This window comes from Athene noctua, chromosome 31 (genome assembly GCF_965140245.1).
Source record: "Athene noctua chromosome 31, bAthNoc1.hap1.1, whole genome shotgun sequence".
Classification (NCBI taxonomy): Eukaryota; Metazoa; Chordata; class Aves; order Strigiformes; family Strigidae; genus Athene; species Athene noctua.
Genome location: NC_134067.1, coordinates 591,855 through 612,175, shown reverse-complemented (window position 1 = coordinate 612,175; position 20,321 = coordinate 591,855). Strand labels below are relative to the sequence as shown.

The 20,321-nt window shown below is 61.6% G+C and overlaps 2 protein-coding genes and 1 long non-coding RNA gene across 4 annotated transcripts; 1 reads left to right on the top strand and 2 right to left on the bottom strand.

Annotated features, from left to right (window-relative positions):
* Positions 1-5,896: 5,896 nt before the first annotated feature.
* LOC141972171 (guanylate-binding protein 7-like) lies at positions 5,897-14,638 on the top strand. 2 transcript variants are annotated; one of them, XM_074930004.1, is made up of 11 exons: positions 5,897-6,122; positions 7,612-7,823; positions 7,902-8,029; positions 8,657-8,766; positions 9,092-9,294; positions 10,275-10,517; positions 10,888-11,168; positions 12,300-12,512; positions 12,639-12,741; positions 13,067-13,260; positions 14,337-14,638. In XM_074930004.1, exons 2-11 carry the CDS (start codon positions 7,631-7,633, stop codon positions 14,514-14,516), a joined length of 1,848 nt encoding a protein of 615 aa, XP_074786105.1. In that variant the 5' UTR covers positions 5,897-6,122; positions 7,612-7,630; the 3' UTR covers positions 14,517-14,638. The 2 variants fall into 2 exon arrangements, with proteins under 2 accessions (XP_074786105.1, XP_074786104.1); XM_074930003.1 differs by lacking the exon at positions 5,897-6,122 and having other exon boundaries at positions 7,148-7,823.
* Positions 14,639-16,602: 1,964 nt separating this feature from the next.
* On the bottom strand, positions 16,603-19,177 carry LOC141972208 (ferritin, higher subunit-like). The gene is made up of 4 exons (XM_074930066.1): positions 18,825-19,177; positions 17,774-17,920; positions 17,384-17,509; positions 16,603-16,931 (listed from the first exon to the last, which is right to left on the bottom strand). Exons 1-4 carry the CDS (start codon positions 18,924-18,926, stop codon positions 16,749-16,751), a joined length of 558 nt encoding a protein of 185 aa, XP_074786167.1. The 5' UTR covers positions 18,927-19,177; the 3' UTR covers positions 16,603-16,748.
* Positions 19,178-19,451: 274 nt separating this feature from the next.
* Positions 19,452-20,321, bottom strand: LOC141972218 (uncharacterized). Its single transcript, XR_012635356.1, has 3 exons — positions 20,228-20,321; positions 19,745-20,139; positions 19,452-19,634 (listed from the first exon to the last, which is right to left on the bottom strand). It is a non-coding gene; the product is annotated as an uncharacterized LOC141972218 (long non-coding RNA).

Below are 20,321 nucleotides of genomic sequence, written 5' to 3'. Positions count from 1 at the left end.
GGGGGACGACACAGCACAGCCCCCCCCCAAAAAATCACCCTCTCCTGTGTCCCCTGGGGGGGTCCCCTGGAGCCGGGGGAAGTTGGGGGGCAAAGGGGGGGGTGTGTGTCAAGGGGGGACCCCCCCCCCCCCCCATCCTGGGGCTTATTTTTGTATTTTACATGTAAAGCGAATTTTAAGATAAAATAGAGAGAAATTGGGAGCGGCGGCTGCTGGGGGGGGGCGGGGACGGGGAGCAGAGCCGGGCCTTGCACGCCCAGTGTCACACCCGCAGTGTCACACCCCCTTGCACACCCACAGTGTCACACCTCTTGCACACCCAGTGTCACACCCGCAGTGTCACACCCCCTTGCACACCCACAGTGTCACACCTCTTGCACGCCCAGTGTCACACCCCCTCGCACACACCCCTTGCACTCCCACAGTGTCACACCCCCTCGCACCCACAGTGTCACATCCCCTCACACACCCCTTGCACACCCGCAGTGTCACACTCCCTTGCACATCCTCTTGCACTCCCACAGTGGCACACCCAGTCACACTCCCTTGCACACCCCCTTGCACACCCACAGTGTCACACCCCCTCGCACACCCCCTTGCACACCCACAGCCTCACACACCCCCTTGCACAGCTCTTCCCAGCCTCGCACACCCCCTTGCACGCCCACAGTGTCACACCCCCCTCACATACCCCTCACACACCCACGGCCTCGCACACCCCCTCGCACACCCACAGCCTTGCACACCCCCTTGCACACCCACAGCCTCTCGCATCCCTCACGTGGATCTTCCCGGCCTTGCACACCCCTCTGCACACTCACAGTCTTACACCCCCTTTGCACACCCCCTTTGCACACCCCCTTGCACACCTCTTTCCAACCTTGCACACCCCCTCACACAACTACAGCCTCTCACAGCCCTCACACAGATCTTCCTGGCCTTGCACACCCCCAGCCTTGCACACCCCCTTGCACAGCTCTTCCCGGCCTCACACACCCCCTTGCACACCCCCTCACATCCTGTTGCCCACCCACAGTGTCACACACCCCTTGCACACATCTTTCCAGCCTTGCACACCCCCTCGCACAACTACAGCCTCTAACACCCCCTTGCACGGCCCTTCCTGCGCTTGCACACCCATCACGTGCCTCTAACCAGCCCTTGCACACTCACGCCCCCCCCACACACCCCTTGCACACCCCTCGCGCCCTCTTGTGCACCCCCAGCCCTGCACACCCCCTCACACGGCTCCTCCCGGCCTTGCACACTCACCCCCTCCTCGCACACCCCTTTGCACACCCACACCTCTCACACCCCACCCCCGGGGCCAGGCGGGGTGTGAACGTGGGGACCCGGGGAGGGGGGGGACATTTGCACACGCGTGTGCCTCCCCCCACGGCATTTGCACGAGGGTTTGGGGACAGCCCGGAGGCCTGGGGGAAGGGGGGGGGGGGCTGTGCTACAGTCGGTCCTAGTGGGGGTCAGGATTAGGCTTAGGGGGGGGTTAGGGGGTCAGGGGCCTGGTGGGACTTAGCGTTAGGCTGAGGTGTAGAGTTAGGCTTGGGGTTAGGACTAGTGTGAGTGCCTGGGGTGGGTTTTGGGATCAGGGTCACGGTTAGGACTGGGGTTGGGGTTAGGCTTGGCCTGGCACTAGGGTCAGGTTTAGCGTTCGAGGTTGGTTTTAGGGGTTAGAGTTAGGGTTAATTAGGGTTTGGGTTCGGGTGTAGTGTTGGATTAAGGTTAGGAGTAACATTAGGATTAGGGTTAGGGTTAGGGTGTAGGTGAGGTTTAGGGGTAAATTGAGGTTTAGGGGTTAGATTTTGGATTTGGGTTATGTTTAAGGTTCGGGTTTGGTGTTAGAGTTTGGTTTAGAGCTAGGGTTAGGGTTAAAATTAAATTTTGGGTTAGCCTTAGAACTAGTTTTAGAGTTTAGGTTGGGGTTAGGGCTGGAGATCCAGGAAGCCTTTATGGTTAGGTCAAGTTTTAGAGTTTGGGTTAGGACTAGGTCTAGGTTTAAGGTTTGGATTTGGGTTAGGACTAGGTTTAGGGTTTGGGTTAGGACTAGGTCTAGGTTTAGGGTTTGGATTTGGGTTAGGACGAGGTTTAGAGTTTGGGTTGTGGTTAGGGCCAGAGATCCATGAAGCCATTAGGGTTAGGGCTAGGTTTAGGGTTTGGGTTAGTTCTAGGTTTAGGGTCTAGGCTGAGGTTAGTTCTAGGTTTAGGGCCTGGTTTAGGGTTAGGCCTGGAGGTCCATGAAGCCAAGAAGCCACATGGGACCTTCTCCCCACAGCCCTGGGGTTAAGCCAGGCCTACCCCTGGCTGTGTGTGGAGGCTGAGCCCAGCTCCACCTCCCTCTTAGCCCCAGGGTCATCTCCATTTGGCGGGGGCGGGCAGAAAGCGGGGGGACTCACCCCAAAATCCATCCCTTCGGGCGCCGGAGGCACCTTCCAAGACTCACCCACTAAGCTGGGCCTGGACTGATAGGCCCAGCTCTGTGAGAAGCTCAGTGTGTCCTAAACCAGGCAGAGCACTAAGCCCAGGCCCGGAGAGCTCAGTCAGAAGCTCCGGCCACCCCTGGGGATAGCGAGGCCGAAGCCCGTTGGCCTAAAGGCCCCCAAATCCGCTTTTTCACTGGTCACCGGCGCGATCTGGGTGGCCACCGAGGGGTGGGGGTGGAGCACGAGGCCCTACAAGTGGCCACCGATGTCTCGGAGATGTTTCGTGCCCCCAACTCGCTGGCCTAAACCTTCTCCAACTCTCCCACGAGCCGAGGAACCTCCTTGGGGAGGGAGGGGGGGGGAGCGGGGTCCTCGCCCCGTACCCCGAGAAAAGGGACACAAAAAGCCAGATCTAACCCCGCCCACACCCCGCCCCCTCACCGTCGTGTGGTTTTGGGTGAGTTTTTTCTAAATTAAGGCTTAAGTCTCTGAGCCTTGAGACCCCGGGAGCTCTGCGCTGCCTGCGGCGGGGCCTTAGGCGTGGCCTAGGAGGTGGCACCACCCCGACTTAGGCTCTTCCGGCGCCGTCCTCGACGCGCTCGTCCCGCGGCAACGACCCCCCTCCCGCACTTGGACCGTTTTTCGGTTGGGTGGGGGCCTCCTCGATCGGCTCCGCGGAGGGATCTGGCCAGGCCGGAGCGCTGGGCTAAGCCTAACTGGAGGAGGTTCAACAAGGCCAAATGTTGGGTTTTGCGCTTGGGCTACAACAACCCCCCGGCAGCGCTATGGGCTGGGGGAGCTGCCAATCAGAGAGGGGCCTGCGGGGGGTGATTGATTGGGGATGAGCCAACGGCGTGTCCCGGTGGCCACGAAGGCCGGTGGCATCTTGGCTTGTGTCAGCGGTAGCGTGGCCACCAGGGCCGGGGGAGGGATCTGACCCCTGGTAAAGGAGGACCCGACGCCGCTGGGGGCCTGGCGGTGACGCTGTCACCCGAGGAGGAGCAGCGCGGCCAGGCCTGGCTTTTCTTGAAGATTTCCAAAGCTTGAGAGTGAGTTTTGTGTGAAAATCCCACAGGTTTGGGGCACGGAATCGCAGAATCCTCCGGGTTGGAAACGGCCTCGAAGCTCCTCCAGTGCCACCATGAACCCGACACCGACCGTTCCCAGCTCCTCAACGTCCCCAAGTGTCCCCCCAGTGTCCCAAAATCCTCTTGGTTGGAAAAGCCCTTGAGGACGGTCAGTGTTGGGTTCATGGTTGGACTGGGGGAGCTTCAACTCCCCAGTGTCCCCAGTGTCCCCCCAGTGTCCCAGAATCCTCTTGGTTGGAAAAGGCCTTGAAGCTCCTCCAGCCCAACCATGAACCCAACACCAACTGTTCCCAGCTCAACGTCCCCAAGTGTCCCCCCAGTGTCCCAGAATCCTCTTGGTTGGAAAAGCCCTTAAAGCTCCTCCAGCCCAACCATGAACCCAACACCGATCGTTCCCAGCTCCTCAACGTCCCCAAGTGTCCCCCCAGTGTCCCAGAATCCTCTTGGTTGGAAAAGCCCTTGAGGACGGTCAGTGTTGGGTTCATGGTTGGACTGGGGGAGCTTCAACTCCCCAGTGGCCCCCCAACGTCACAGAATCCCAGAATCATCCAGGTTGGAAAAGGCCGAAGGCCTTTTCCAACCTGGATGATTCTGGGATTCTCTGATTCTCGCTGACACCCCGACTGTCCTCCCAGGAGGTGTCTGCGTTGCTCAGGGATGGTTCCCATGACAAATCCAGCAACCTCATGAGCAAGATCATGGACTGGATCCAAAAAAGCGGCGCCCATACTGTTAGTCCTGGCATTTGTCATGATGCCCCTTTGAAGACCATGAAGATTTTCTTTATAATCGCCGTAGTAACGACGTAGGAGAGGTGTGTGGTGTCCCCACGGACAACGCCGTGACGTTCTCAAAGCTCTTCCCGCAAGACTTTTGCCGTAGAGCTTGGAAATGACCTTCACGGTCACTTGCCCCGCGCTCTCTATCGCTTTCATGTTAGAACCAGTCCTAAAGCCGAAGGAATTTGGCAGGGCAGGTAGTTTGGAAGGAAAGTAACCTTTAGGCCTAACTAATTTTAGGCAAATTGGGAGGATTTGGGGGTTTGTGATGCTCTTGCTCAGGAAATTGTGACCCGCGGGGTCGGGCGGGCGGCTCAGCGCCTCCGGCTGCCCGATTCGCCTCCTTCAGACATTTTAACCCCCGCTTCCTCGCGTCGAGACCCCTCTAACTCTTCCCTGGAGACCCCTCCCATCTCCTGCACGCCCTTTTCAGGCAGCAACCCGGCGCTGGTGGAAATCCAGCTCTCCCCCGGCTTCGATGTTTTGTACCGCGGAGCTCTGAGTCGGCGTGAAGGCGCCGAGGCGAGAAAGGGCCGGAACGAGGCAAAACAAAATGGCTGCGCACGGCGACACGCGGCTGCCGGGCACCTTCTTCTGCTTTCCCAGGGGTGCTGGGTGACGGAGAGTGGCCCCCGTCCCCCCCCCCGTCTTCTGTCTGTCCATCCCAGCACCCACTGTCACCCCAGAGGTTGCCCCCATGGCTGGGATTGGGGGGGGGGGGGCAACAAGTGCCCCGTCCCCCCATAAAAAAAAGTCTCAACCCCTCCTGCCCCAAGCCAGAGCAGCGGGTAGGGGGGGCCGTGGGGGATGATCGGAGGACACAGAAGGTGAGGACAAACCCTGTAGGGGAGTTGTGCTGGGGGGGGGACACACCCCAACAGGCAAAGCCCCCTTGGATGGGGCAGGGGGCGCGGGGAAATGTTGGAAAGACCCTTGGTACCCCCAAAAGTACCACGAGGGCGTTAATTCTGGCTCAGCCAGCCCCGCATGGGTCCGTGGGGGCAGGAGAAGAGGAAAGAGGGGAGTTGGTGCTGCGGGGGGGGGACAGGGGAGAGGTGGGGGTCACATTGGGGGTGTAGGAATGGGGGGGGGGAACTGCAGTCCAGTGCGTGTGCCCGGGACAGAGTTCACTTCGATGGTGCTAGAAACCAGTTTGGTAACACCCGAACGATCGGGCGGCTGCTTCCCCGCTCTGCCCCCACGGCGAGCAGGCTGGGGGGGGCCAAGAGGTCGGGACCCAACCAGGATCTTCCAAGACCACGCAGGGACATTGGGCGTTAGGTCAGGTTGCTCCAAGTCCCACCCAACCCGACCTTGAGCGGGCCCAAAGACGAGCCGGCCCCAACCTCTCTGCGGCATCCGCAGCTCCTCTGGGCAACTGGTTCCAGTATCTCAGCACCCGCCCAGGGTCGATACCATCCTGCTCAGCAATAAAACGCAAGGTTGAGGGACAAGGGTTATCTCCCGAGGTGGGTGTAGCTCTGAAATACCAGCTGGGCCACTGAGAGGTGCTGGACGTCTGTTTATGGATCGCTTGATTTATTGTTCTTGTCTTTATTCCACCCCATGTCGCCTCCCCCGAGTTTAATGTTCAACTGCTGGCCGGGGCCAAGGCACAGGCTTTATTTCCAGATGAGGTTTTCCTCCTCCTAGCAGTACGTGACTCAGACTTGCGTTCACCAACATGGTGTGATTTCCCGGAATAGCTCGAATAGGAGGAAAGCAGCAGGGGGGGTTGTGAGGGCACAACAAAAAGGCAGGGCAGGACTCAGGCGCAGCAAAGCTCTTGAAGTCCCGGGCTGGTGACGAAGCTGACGGTGAGTTTCTTCCCCTCTAATTCCTTCTCCGCACCCTGTGGAAGCGGCTCTGGGTGCTGGGGCTGCGGAGTGACTGGGGGGGACCCAGCGCTGCGGGATCGGGGGGAGTTGGGGACGGTCAGGGGGAGGGTCATGGTGGGGCTGGAGGAGCTTCAAGGCTTTTCCAACCTGATTCTGGGATGGGGGGGACACTGGGGAGTTGGGAACGGTCGGTGTTGGGTTCATGGTGGCACTGGAAGAGCTTCAAGGGCTTTTCCAACCTGAGTCTGGGATTCTGGGACACTGGGGGGACACTGGGGACATTGGGGAGTTGAAGCTCCCCCAGTCCAACCATGAACCCAACACTGACCGTCCTCAAGGGCTTTTCCAACCAAGAGGATTCTGGGACACTGGGGACGTTGAGGAGCTGGGAACGGTCGGTGTTGGGTTCACGGTGGCACTGGAAGAGCTTCAAGGGCTTTTCCAACCTGAGTCTGGGATTCTGGGACACTGGGGGGACACTGGGGCCACTGGGGAGTTGAAGCTCCCCCAGTCCAACCATGAACCCAACACTGACCGTCCTCAAGGGCTTTTCCAACCCGGATGATTCTGTGACTCCTTCTGACCCCGGCAAGCGACAGGGACCGCGGCGGGTGGGAGGAGGACGAGGTCCGAAGGTGCTCTGGGATGGAGCAGGGGGAATGGGTGGTTGGGAGCCTGTGTTCAACCCCCCCCAGGCTTTGTGTGCAAGTTAAGACTCGCCTAAGCTTGGACCCGATGCCCCAACCTTTCCTCTCCTCCCCGCTGTGCTGGAAGTGCCGTGACCGGAGGGTCACCCCTCGCCCCCCAGGGCCGATCCCCTGGATGTTCCTGGAAGAGGACGGGGCTTGTGAGATGTTGTGCTGCCTCCGTGTCCGGGGGGTGGCTGGGTGAAGCCCCCCCTGCCACTGGCCGTGTCACCCTCGGGGCAAAAGGACAGGCAGGGAGGGGAGGGGAACACCCACCGCTCCCGAGAGGAGGGAAGGGCAGGTGGGAGCTTTGCGAGGACAAAGTGAGAGGTGCAGGGGCGGGGTTTGATGGGGTCATCCGTAAAAAATTAATGAAGAAATTCATAAGAAGCTTCAATTTTCTCCCCTAACCCCTCCTCTCCCTGGTGCTGGTGTGAGTCTCCAGTCACTCCTGCGGGTCCAGAGCCCTGCCCGTGGCCATCGCTGCGTCCCGCACTCGTTTTGGTGCAATTAAACCCCTCAACAAACTTCAAATTGTCGCTCAGGACGTAACTCAGAGCACCAGCTCACTGGGCTTTCTGAAACGGAGCTACATCTGCTGCGAGGCAGCCAGGGCCGGGCCGGCAACGCTCTGCGCGACTGGCGAGGCTCAAAAAAGCGGTGGTGTGGCGGAAGGAATTTGGTGTAAACCATGATTTTCTTGGGAAAATGAAGTAGGTCGATAATGACTGCCCCCGTTTGCACTGCGGACTTGTTAACCCCCCGTCTCGCCGTCCCTGCAGGCTGCGTCCACCCTCAGCGATGGCCTCTAAGCTCCCCATGCCGGCGCCCGTCTGCCTCATCGAGAACCGCCCGACGGAGGGGCTGGTGGTCCAGCTGGAAGCCCTGCGGGTGCTCTCGAAGATCACCCAGCCCGTGGTGGTGGTGGCCATCACGGGGCCGTACCGCACCGGCAAGTCCTACATCATGAACAGGCTGGCTGGGCAGAGGAAAGGTGAGGTGAGCCCAGCCCCGGAGGGGGTTCTCCTGCTCCGTCTTGCACACGGTTGAGACCCTCGTGTCCTCTCCGCAGGTTTCTCGCTGGGCTCCAGCGTGCAGTGCCACACCAAAGGCATCTGGATGTGGTGTCTCCCTCACCCCTGCCAGACTGGACACACGCTGGTGCTGCTGGACACTGAAGGGCTGGGCGACGTGGAGAAGGTGTGGAAGGAGCGGAAACTCCTTTTGGGTGTTGCCAGCACTTTGTGGAAGCTCTTGGAGGGCCCAGCCGTGGAGAGCAGAGCCAAAGCGTCCCCAGCACCCACGGTGGCTGCAGCCTGTGTGCTGGGAAGAGCCAGAGGCCAGGGGGAAGGAGGTGGGGGTAGAGGAGTTGCCAAATTCCTCGGCTTTGCTGGAAAGGAGCAACAGAATAGGAGTGAGGAGCTCGGGGAGCGCTCTCAGAGGTCTGTGGGACTCTGAGTGTGGAGGGTTGAGGATAAGCCTGGCTGCAGAAAGCCAGGGTGATGGCACGGGCGTGGGTCTTCCCAAAAACTGGACTTGCTGCGGCCTGGGGGTCTGGGGTTTGCTCAGACTTCAGGAGTCTTGTCGCCAAGAGCCAAGGGTTGTTCACAGAACAGAATCCCAGAATCCTTCCGGTTGGAAAAGCCCCTCGGGATCATCGAGTCCCACCCTCAGCCCGACTCTACAAAGTTCTCCCTTACCCCACATCCCCCCACAGCTCATCCCAACGGCCCTGAAACCCCCCCAGGGATGGGGACTCCCCCCCCCTCCCTGGGCAGCCTGTTTCACTCTCTGACCACTCTTTCGGGGAAAAATTTGTGGTTCCAGGGCGACACCAAGAACGACACGTGGATCTTCGTGTTGGCCATGCTGCTCGCCAGCACCGTCATCTACAACAGCAAAGGCACCATCGACCAGGCAGCCATGGAGCAGCTGCAGTATCCTTGCGGGGGGAGCAGCCCCAGGGGTGCCCCTCCTCTCCCGGTGTGGTGGGCGAGGGCTCGACAAATCCCCCCCTTCCTCAGCTGCGGGACCTTTCCAGTGGCGCCCAGTGATTTCCTTTGAGTCCTAAGGAGTCCCACATTGTGGACCTCAGGGATGAGGTTTTTTGTTTTTTTTTTCCCCTCCTCCTTCTGGTGGTTCCAGGCTGTTCCCTGTCCCTCCGGAGTCTCCTCGCTCCCCGCTGAAGCTCGGAGCGGTCGGGGGGTGGCGTTGCCCCCGCGTTCAGAGCCGAGGGCCCCGTTTCCTTAGCCCGCTCCCTAGCTATGTGGTGAAGCTCTCTGACCACATCAAGTTGAAAGAAGCACCCCAGACGAGCCAAGATGAAGTGGAGGATTCAGAAAAATTTGTCTCCTTCTTCCCAACTTTCATCTGGGTTGTGAGGGATTTCACACTGCAGCTGGAGTTGGATGGGAAGGAAATCTCTGCGGATGACTACCTGCAGAACGGGCTGAGGCTGAAGGCTGGTAAGGGAACGGTGCTGTGGTGCTGGAGACGTCCAGCCCCGGGCACGGCAGCATTTCACAGGATCACAACGAATCCCAGGATCATCCCGGTTGGAAAAGCCCTTGAAGCTCCTTCAGTGCCACCACGAACCTCCCCCTGACCCTTCCCAACTCCCCCAGATCCCTCAGCGCTGGCTCAGCCCGACTCTTCAACCCCCCCAGGGATCCCGGGGACTCCCCCCTGCCCTGGGCAGCCCATTCCAACGCCCAACAGCCCCTTCTGCACAGAAATCCTTCCTCAGAGCCAGCCTGACCCTGCCCTGGGCAGCTTGAGGCCATTCCCTCGGGGCCTGGCGCTGGGGCCTTGGCTCCAGAGACTCATCCCCCCTCTCTGCCCCCTCCTGGCAGGGAGTTGCAGAGGGCCAGGAGGTCTCCCCTCAGCCTCCTCTTCTCCAGACTGAACCCCCCCAGTTCCCCCAGCCGCTCCCCAGCAGACCTGTGCTCCAGACCCTGCCCCAGCTCCGTTGCCCTTCTCTGGCCACGCTCGAGTCATTCAATGGCCTTTTTGGGGTGAGGGGCCCAAAACTGAACCCAGGAATCAAGGGGCGGCCTCCCCAGTGCCGAGCCCAGGGCTCAGATCCCTTCCCTGTCCCTGCTGGCCACGCCAGGGCTGACACAAGCCAGGATGCCATTGCCCTCCTTGGCCCCCCGGGCACACTCTGGCTCATTCTCACCCCCCCCAGTCCCTCTCTGACCGGCAGCTCTCCAGCCACTCCTCCCCAGGCCTGTAGCCCTGCTGGGGGTTGTTGTGGCCCAAGGGCAGCCCCCGGCATTTGCCCCCAGTGAAACTCCCCCAGTTGGGCTGAGCCCAGCGCTCCAGCCTGGCCGGATCCCTCTGCAGAGCCTCCCCACCCTCGAGCCCATCAACACTCCCACCCAACTGGGTAAGTCAACAACAGCCCAAGCCCGGGGAACTTGCTCCACCTCCTTTTACCCCACAGGTAACAGCCCCGAGGTCCAACACTACAACCAGACCCGGGAATGCATCCGCCGGTACTTTCCAGAACGCAAATGTTTCGTTTTTGACCAACCGGCCCACAAGAGGGACCTGGTGCACTTGGAGGAGCTTCAGGACGATAAAATCGATCCTGAATTCCAGCAGCAGTTGGAGAAATTTTGCAGCTACGTCTGGAAAAATTCTCCGCTTAAGACCATTCCTGGTGGCTACGTCATAACAGGGAACTGTGAGTAGTGTCGCGCAGAGCGTTGGGTGGTCAAAGGAAAGAGCGGGGGAACCTGCTCTAAATATCGAGGAACCATCGAGATAACAGCTTCTGCCCCACTCGATTATTTCACCCACCCCAATCCCCAGGAATTTGGGGTTTAATATTTTAGGAAGCTGTTGGCGCTGTGTCTGGGGAAGGATCCAATAATGCAGGTGGGGAAAGGGAGACATTTTTCTGGTCCCTGCCTCTGGATTTGGAGCTTCTGGAGGCTGCAGGTTGGGTGGGAAAGAGTTAGGAAAAGAAATTCAGGAGGAGTCTGGCAGGGAGGCAGCGGGGACGTGGCAGGACCCAGGGCCTGAGCTTTGTCATCCTTGGTCCTCCTCGGCAGTGCTGGGGCGACTGGCAGAGACCTACGTGGGCACCATCCGGCGCGGGGCCGTGCCGTGCCTGGAGAGCACGGTGCTCACCCTGGCAGAGACAGTGAACGTGGCAGCGGTGGAAGAGGCTGTGGCGTTGTACCGGGACCTGATGGAGCAGCGGGTGAAGCTGCCGACGGAGACGGTTCGGGAGCTACTGGAGCTGCACAAACAGTGCGAGCAAGAGATGCTGGAGCTGTTCATGGCGCGGGCGTTCAAAGAAGACATCACCACTTCCCAGATGGAACTCGTGGTAGGTGGTGCCCAGCCAGGATTTGCTGAGGAGGGGCTGGGGGAACTGGGGGGGTTCAGTCTGGAGCAGAGGAGGCTGAGGGGAGACCTCCTGGCCCTCTGCAACTCCCTGCCAGGAGGGGGCAGAGAGGGGGGATGAGTCTCTGGAGCCAAGGCCCCAGCGCCAGGCCCCGAGGGAATGGCCTCAAGCTGCCCAGGGCAGGGTCAGGCTGGCTCTGAGGAAGGATTTCTGTGCAGAAGGGGCTGTTGGGCGTTGGAATGGGCTGCCCAGGGCAGGGGGGAGTCCCCGGGATCCCTGGGGGGGTTGAAGAGTCGGGCTGAGCCAGCGCTGAGGGATCTGGGGCAGTTGGGAAGGGTCAGGGGGAGGTTTGTGGTGGGGCTGGAGGAGCTTCAGGGGCTTTTCCAACCTGATTCTGGGATTCCCCCAGAGACACCACCATGCCCTGAGCTTTGGGACACGGTCCTGGGGCACCTCCTGTGCCCCCTCCAGAGGAGAGTCAGTCCCAGCGTCTGCTCTCACCCTCTGCAGACTCCGCTCCCTCTTCTCCCTGGGTTCAGAAATTGTGCTGCAGCGGGGCTGACGCTCAGCCCTGGCCCCTGGCCTGCTGCAGCCCAGATGTGTCTCTGTCCTGGCTGGAAGCCTGTCGCCTCCCCGAGCTCCTCACTCCCATTCTGCTGCTATTTCCAGCAAAGCAGAGGAATTCGGCAACTCCTCTACCCCCACCTCCTTCCCCCTGACCCTCTTCCCAGCACACAGGCTGCAGCCACCGTGGGTGCTGGGGACACTTTGGCTCTGCTCTCCACGGCTGGGCCCTCCAAGAGCTTCCACAAAGTGCTGGCAACGCCCAGAAGGAGCTTCTGCTCCTTCCACACCTCTGGATATTCTGTGATTCTCTAATTCTCGCCCCTGTGATTTGTGAAGCCCGTGGTTCCCAGCACGCCCCCTGCTCCTCGGTCCGGAGGTGTCCGCGGGGGCAGAACGCCCTCCCCATCTGCCAACTCCCAGCCGGTCACCCCACAAACTGCAGATTCCAGTTCCAACGGTGCCCTGGCTTGATTTTTGCCTCGCATGAGAGCGGGGGATGCAGCTCGGCCCAGGCTGACGCCTTCGCTCCGTGTCTGTTCCGGGCAGCGCCAGGTAGAGGCCATCAAGGAGAAGTTCTGCGCAGACAACGATCAGGCGTCGCGCGACAAGTGCGAGGCTGCTCTCAGGGACCTCTCCCAAGCCATGAAGAGGCGAATCAACAATGGCACCTACAGCATGTCAGGGGGCTACCAGCTTTTCAGAGAGGACCAGAAGGAATTGGTGGAGAAATATCAGGAACTGCCCGGCAAGGGGGTGATGGTAGGAAAAAGAGCAGCTCGCCCTCAAGTAGAGAGGCTCCATGGCCCGTCCCCTTCCCCCCAAAAATCTGCTTCCTCCCAGCTGCTGATTCTCCCCGTGACTCCTCTTCTACCCATGGTCCTACAGGCTGATGCTGTCCTGCATGAGTTCCTCGAAAGCAAAAAGTCTCTGGCCAAAAGCATCCTCAGCACAGACCTCGCCCTGACAGAGAAGGACAAGGAGCTGAAACGTAACTTCTGGGCTGGAGAAATGCCACTGCCTAGAGAAAGCCAAGCAGGATTTCTGTGCAGAAGGGGCTGTTGGGCGTTGGAATGGGCTGCCCAGGGCAGGGGGGGAGTCCCCGGGATCCCTGGGGGGGTTGAAGAGTCGGGCTGAGCCAGCGCTGAGGGATCTGGGGGAGTTGGGAAGGGTCAGGGGGAGGGTCATGGTGGGGCTGGAGGAGCTTCAAGGGCTTTTCCAACCGGGATGATTCTGGGATTCTGATGGAGGGGGACAACGGTACTCCCTGGGCTCAGCACCCACCTTTGCAACACCCGCTGTTTCTCCATCCCCAGGTAAGCAAGAGCAGCAGGAGAGAGCGGAGCGCGAGAGCAAGGTCCAGAAGAAGAAGGAGGCCGAAGAGAAGCAGAAGGAGCAGGACCGCTCACGCAGCTCCAAAGCGCACATAGCTCTCCTGAGGAAGAAGCTGGAGGAACACTGTGAGCAGAAGCAGATGGAGTACAAGAGGATGATCGAACATAAACTAAAGGTACCGAGCGGGAGAGCGCAGGGGCCAAGATGTGGCCAACGGGCAGGAGCGGCAAAGGGGTCCCAGCAGGGTCCCTCCTACTGCTCCTTGGCGCTTTGCCCTTCTGGCTGCTCGCACCGTGCCCTCACTTCAACACCTCGATTGACGATCTGGACGAGGGGAGCGAGGGCCCCCACAGTCAGTTTGCAGACGACACCCGGTTGGGTGGGGGTGTTGATGGGCTCGAGGGTGGGGAGGCTCTGCAGAGGGATCCGGCCAGGCTGGAGCGCTGGGCTCAGCCCCACTGGGGGAGTTTCACTGGGGGCAAATGCCGGGGGCTGCCCTTGGGCCACAACAACCCCCAGCAGGGCTACAGGCCTGGGGAGGGGTGGCTGGAGAGCTGCCAGTCAGAGAGGGACTGGGGGGGGTGAGAATGAGCCAGAGTGTGCCCAGGGGGCCAAGGAGGGCAATGGCATCCTGGCTTGTGTCAGCCCTGGCGTGGCCAGCAGGGACAGGGAAGGGATCTGAGCCCTGGGCTCGGCACTGGGGAGGCCACCCCTCGATTCCTGGGTTCAGTTTTGGGCCCCTCACCCCAAAAAGGCCATTGAATGACTCGAGCGTGGCCAGAGAAGGGCAACGGAGCTGGGGCAGGGTCTGGAGCACAGGTCTGCTGGGGAGCGGCTGGGGGAACTGGGGGGGTTCAGTCTGGAGAAGAGGAGGCTGAGGGGAGACCTCCTGGCCCTCTGCAACTCCCTGCCAGGAGGGGGCAGAGAGGGGGGATGAGTCTCTGGAGCCAAGGCCCCAGCGCCAGGCCCCGAGGGAATGGCCTCAAGCTGCCCAGGGCAGGGTCAGGCTGGCTCTGAGGAAGGATTTCTGTGCAGAAGGGGCTGTTGGGCGTTGGAATGGGCTGCCCAGGGCAGGGGGGAGTCCCCGGGATCCCTGGGGGGGTTGAAGAGTCGGGCTGAGCCAGCGCTGAGGGATCTGGGGCAGTTGGGAAGGGTCAGGGGGAGGGTCATGGTGGGGCTGGAGGAGCTGCAAGGGCTTTTCCAACCGGGATGATTCTGGGATTCTCGCTGACACCCCGACTGTCCTCCCAGGAGGTGGACGCGTTGCTCAGGGATGGTTCCCATGACAAAGCCAGCCGCCTGAAAAACGTGGCCAAGAAGCTGGAGAAGGAATCCAGTGACATCAAGGACAAGATCATGAACATGGTCAGAATTGCTGCACCGATACTGTTCACAGCGGCATGTGTCGCGGTTCGCATGAAGGTAATTTGAAAGGAAAGTAACCTTCAGGCCTGAATATTTTTAGGCAAATTTGGAGGATTTGGGTTTTTGTGATGCTCTTGCTTAGGAAATTGTGTTCCTTTACTGTTCCTTAATAAGCGCTCACGCGGTCAAGAGAGGGTTTTGAAAAATATCGACTCTTGTGTGTGTTTTGTAATTATGTACCACTTCTCAAAAAATATTCAAACCCAAAAATTCCTGGGGATTCAGGGTGGGTGAAATACTCAAGTAGGGCAAAAGCTGTAACTTTGATGGTTCTTCAATATTTAGAGCAGATTTCCCCACTCTTTCTTTTGAGACTTTCTCTGAAGGGGCAGGTCTGCTGGGGAGTGACCGAGGGAACTGGGGGGGTTCAGTCTGGAGCAGAGGAGGCTGAGGGGAGACCTCCTGGCCCTCTGCAACTCCCTGCCAGGAGGGGGCAGAGAGGGGGGATGAGTCTCTGGAGCCAAGGCCCCAGCGCCAGGCCCCGAGGGAATGGCCTCAAGCTGCCCAGGGCAGGGTCAGGCTGGCTCTGAGGAAGGATTTCTGTGCAGAAGGGGCTGTTGGGCGTTGGAATGGGCTGCCCAGGGCAGGGGGGAGTCCCCGGGATCCCTGGGGGGGTTGAAGAGTTGGGCTGAGCCAGCGCTGAGGGATCTGGGGGAGTTGGGAACGGTCAGGGGGAGGGTCATGGTGGCACTGGAAGAGCTGCAAGGGCTTTTCCAACCTGATTCTGGGATTCTGGGACACTGGGGGGACACTGGGGAGTTGGAAACGGTCGGTGTTGGGTTCATGGTTGGACTGAAGAATCTTCATGGGCTTTTCCAACCGAGAGGATTCTGGGATCTGTGACATTGTGGGGACTTTGGGGACATTGTAGAGTTGGGAATGGTCAGTGTTGGGTTCATGGTGGCACAGGAGGAGCTTGGAGGCCGTTTCCAACCCGGAGGATTCTGGGATCTGTGAAATCAGCCTCGGAGCCTGCTGGAGCACGCGCAGCCTCCGAGCAACAGCGCCCCCTGTTGGCAGCGCTGGACGCCCCTTCCCGCCATGTCACCGCGCACGTGCGACTACCACGGAATTTTCAACCGGGCCCCGTTATCGCCCGATTTCCCCCTTTCTGGCCATTTCCCCGCAGCAGAAATTCCGCCCGGTCCCTTTCTACTGTCCCAAGGTGGCAACTGCTCCCCGGGGCGGACAGGGCCGGCGCCGCGACCCCAGCCCGGCAGCAGACACGGGGGAGCCCATTTATCAACCGCCCGTTTCACCGAGATTCCACCCCAACGGCAGGAGGGAAGGGACTGGAAGGCGATTTGTGCCCGGGAGAGGCTGAAAATGTCCCACGCCTGTCTCAGAGCTTGCGGGTGTCTGGGCAAACCTCCCGGCCAAGCCTCTGGGTTCGTCTAAAAAAACATCCGACGCGGGACGGTTTGGGAGGCTGCACCCCCCCACACGCACACACACTCCCTTGCAGTTGCGTCGTCAAACTCCTTAAATAAACCTCAAAGTGGGGAGACACGGGCCGAGGGAAAACGAAACGTTCATCAGCGGCTCCATCGTGACGCCGTTATTGTGGGGGGCAGCCCCCGTTGTGCCGCGGGGTCGGGCGGGCGGCTCAGCGCCTCCGGCTGCCCGATTCGCCTCCTTCAGACATTTTAACCCCCGCTTCCTCGCGTCGAGACCCCTCTAACTCTTCCCTGGAGACCCCTCCCATCTCCTGCACGCCCTTTTCAGGCAGCAACCCGGCGCTGGTGGAAATCCAGCTCTCCCCCGGCTTCGATGTTTTGTACCGCGGAGCTCTGAGTCGGCGTGAAGGCGCCGAGGCGAGAAAGGGCCGGAACGAGGCAAAACAAAATGGCTGCGCACGGCGACACGCGGCTGCCGGGCACCTTCTTCTGCTTTCCCAGGGGTGCTGGGTGACGGAGAGTGGCCCCCGTCCCCCCCCCCGTCTTCTGTCCGTCCATCCCAGCACCCACTGTCACCCAGAGGTTGCCCCCATGGCTGGGATTAGGGGGGGGGGGGTAACAGGTGCCCCGTCCCCCCATAAAAAAGGTGTCCACGCGTAGGGGGGGACGTGGGGGGTGATCAAAGGACACAGAAGGCGAGGACAGACCCTTTAGTGGAGTCGTGCTGGGGGGGGGACACCCCCCAACAGGCAAAGCCCCCTTGGATGGGGCGGGGGGGGGGTTACAGGGTCTGGGGAAGGGGAATGCTGGGAGGGGGAGGCCCGGGGGGGGGCCGTTCCGTTCAGCTCCGTTCCTCCAGGCTGAGGCGGTCGAAGAGGTACTCGCCGAGGCCGCTCGGGGCCCCCCCAGGCCCCTCGGCCCCCCCCGGCCCGGTGAGGCGCCGCAGGTTGGTGATGTGATCCCCCAGCGCCTTGATGGCCTTGACCTGCTCGTCCAGGTAGTGGGACTCGAGGAAGTCACAGAGCTGCGGGGAGAAGGGGGTCAGCGTGGGGGGGGTGTCTGGGGGGAGAAGGGGCTGGGGGGGCCCTCAGGGCGGGGGGTCGGGGGGGTCGGGGGGGGCCTCAGGCTGCGCAGACTCCCCAGAATAGCTGGAAATGGCCAAGGGGGGGGACAGGGGTGAGATCAGAGACGCCGGGGGGGTGAAGGATGGGGAGGGGGGAGGCAGCAGGGAAAGGGGGTGGGGGGCCTTGGGGGGGGGTCGGGGGGGGGCCTCAGGCTGCGCAGACTCCCCAAAATAGCTGGAAATGGCCAAGGGGGGGGACAGGGGTGAGATCAGAGACGCCGGGGGGGGGTGAGGGATGGGGATGAGGATCCTTAAGCGCAGCAGCAGTGCCCAAGGGATGGGAAGGGTGGGGGGGGGGGGGTGTAGAAATTGGGGGGCCCCCCCTCCACGCAGGGGGGTGGCCGGTGACTCACGTGGGGGTCCCCTTTCTCGGAAGCCAAGCGGTGCAGGTCCAGCAGCGCCTGGTTCACCGACTTCTCGAGCTGCAGCGCCGCCTCCACCGCCTCCAGCGCCGAGCCCCAGGCGTCCCGCTCCGGCTTCTGGCGGGGGGGGGGACACGCGGGGGGGGGGGGGGGGGGGGTGACGACACACACAGACACACACAGGGAGAGTCACCCCGTGAACCATCACCCCCCGACCCCACAGCCCATCCGCGCCCACACTGACCGTTCAACCCCCCCCCCAACAGCGTCGTGCCACCCGCACGTACCCTAAATGCAGCCATGGGGTGGGTGGGTGCGTGACCCCCCCCAACACATAATCTGAGCCCCCCCCCGGGCCAAACACACTTCGGCCCCCCCCACCTTGACGTCGTGCAGCAGGACGCGGCCGCCGCGGCGTGTCTGGAGGCGCAGGAGCCCCTCGGCGTGTTCCCGCTCCTCGTGCGACTGCGCCAGGAAGAAGCGGCCCAGGCGCGGCAGCGCCACGTCGTCCCGCTCGAAGTAAAACCCCTGAGGGGGGGGAGATAAGTGTAGAAAGTGGGGGGGGGGACACCCCAACTCACCCTCCCAGATCCCCAGTTCCTGCGGGGACCCCCCCGCCCTGAGCCCTCCCTGCTGGTCAGCCCCTTATCTCGCTCTCGCAGGCGGCGCTGGGCCCCCAGTGAAACCAGTAACAACCGGCTCGGGGGGGGGTGGATCTGGGGGGGGCCAGGGTGCAGCGTGGGGTGCTGGGGGGGTGTCTCAGGGTGTGAGGAAGGGGTCGCGGGGTGAAAAGGGGGGGGTCGCAGGGTGAAAAGGGGGGGTCCCTGAGGTGCAAAGGGGGGGTCCCTGGGTGTAAAGGGGGGGTTCCCAGTGTGTAAAGAGGGGTCTCAGGGTGCAAAGGGGGGGTCCCAGTGTGTAAAGAGGGGTCTCAGGGTGCAAAGGGGGGGTCCCTGGGTGTAAAGAGGGATCTCAGGGTGCAAAGGGGGGTCCCGGGGTGTAAAGAGGGGCGTCTCAGGGTGCCAGGGGGGGTCCCAGGGTTCAAAAAGGGGTCTCGGGGTGCAAAGGGGGATCCCTGGGTGCAATGGGGGGTCCAAGGGTGCAAAGAGGGGTCTCAGGGTGCAAAAGGGGGTCCCGGGATGCAAGGGGGGTTCCTGGGTGCAAGGGGGGGTCCCAGGGTGCAAGAGGAGGTCCCTGGGTGAAAAGGGGGGTCCCGGGATGCAAGCTGGGGGGGTCCCAGTGCACAAAGAGGGGTCTCTGGGTACAAAGGGGGGGGGTCTCGGGACACAAGGGGGGGTGTCCCAGGACACAAAGGATGGGTCCCAGGGTGCAAAGAGGGGGGGGTCCCAGGGTGCAAAGAGGGGTCTCAGGGTGCAAAGAGGGATCCCAGGGTACAAAGAGGGGGTGTCCCAGAGCCCCCCCGCGCCGGCCCTACCATGGAGAGGTAGACGTAGGAGGCGTGCAGCTCCATGTTGGCCAGGCGGTTAACGGCGGCCTCGCAGTCGCGGTGATAATTCTGGCGGATCTGGGAGTCCATGGCGGGACGGACGGACGGACGGACGGACGGACGGATGGATGGATGGATGGACGGACGGACGGACGGACGGACGGACGGATGGATGGACGGACGGACGGATGGATGGATGGATGGATGGACGGACAGGCGGGCGGGCGGGGGGCCGGGAGCGGGCCGGTTCCGTTCAAGCACTGTTGAAGCGAGAACGCGGCTCTGCCCGCACAGACCCCGCGGGGGGGTTTTATCCGCTCGCCTGGGGGCGGGGACAAAGGGACGCGGGTGTCGGGGGCTGAGCCAGCGCCCCCCCCCTCCCTCCCCCCCAAAATGGATCCAAGCATCCCTCCCCCCCCCCCCATAGCTGGGGAAGGGACATTGTCCCTGTGTGTGTGTCCCCCCCCCCCCGGAAGGGGCCAGGCGCCGGGCGGGGCGGGGGTGGCCTTGGCCCTTGTCCCTGTTTGTCACACGGGCCGAGTCAGCATGACTGGGCAGGGGGGGGGAGAGGGGGGGTCTGAGCACATGTCACACCCCCCCCCCCAGGCAGCTCAAGGGTCCCCCAAATCCTTCCTAGGGCGAGGGAGGGGGGGGGGGGGGGGCACAACCATCCACAACCATCCTGCAGGGTGTGTGTGTGGGGGGTGTCCCTGGGTGAGGAGGGGGGGCGAGGACCCCCCCCAAGCCTGGGCAATGAGTGGGGGGGGGGCAGTCCCGGTCCTGACCCAGTTGGTGAAGCTGCAATTAAAAGTTTAATAATGAACGGAGGTTATTTGGGGGGGGGGGGGGGGGGGGGGGGGGGTAAAGGAGCTGATTCAGCCCCACAGGCTGTAAAAAGAGGAACTGACCCCCCCAGAGGCGCTGGCTCAGGGTAATTTTTTTTGCTTTTTTTCCTCTTTTTATTACAAAATCTGCGCTGAAAGAGTCGGGAGACCAAAAAAAAAATAAATTAATTATTTGTAGAAATCGGGGTTTTGGGTGTTTATCGTCCCGTTTTATTGTCTGGCGGTGTCCAGATTATCAAAAATATCCCTTAAAATTACAAATATTCTATAAGAAAGCGAATCTGCCAGAAAAATAAATAAGTTATTCTGCCCCTGCCCTTCAGAAATTGGAGGGGGGGGGGGGAATGGGGTGCCCCCCCCCCCCCTCAGAAACCAGCCCCCAGCCGTTACTTCTCGGGGGTCCCCCGAGCACAGAGCTCCTGGCTCGGCTGGGGGGGGCTGTAGGTGAGGATGGAGCCCTGTGAGGAGAGAGGGAGGGTCAGCAAGGGGGGGGGCAGCCCCACATGCCCCCCCCCCCTCCCCTGCATACACCCCCCCCCGGCTCACCCAGCCCCGGCGCTGGATCCAGGCCGAGAGTCGCTGCTGCAGGAAGGCGACGGCCCAGTCCAGGAGGGGCTGGAGGGGGTGGTGGTCCCACAGC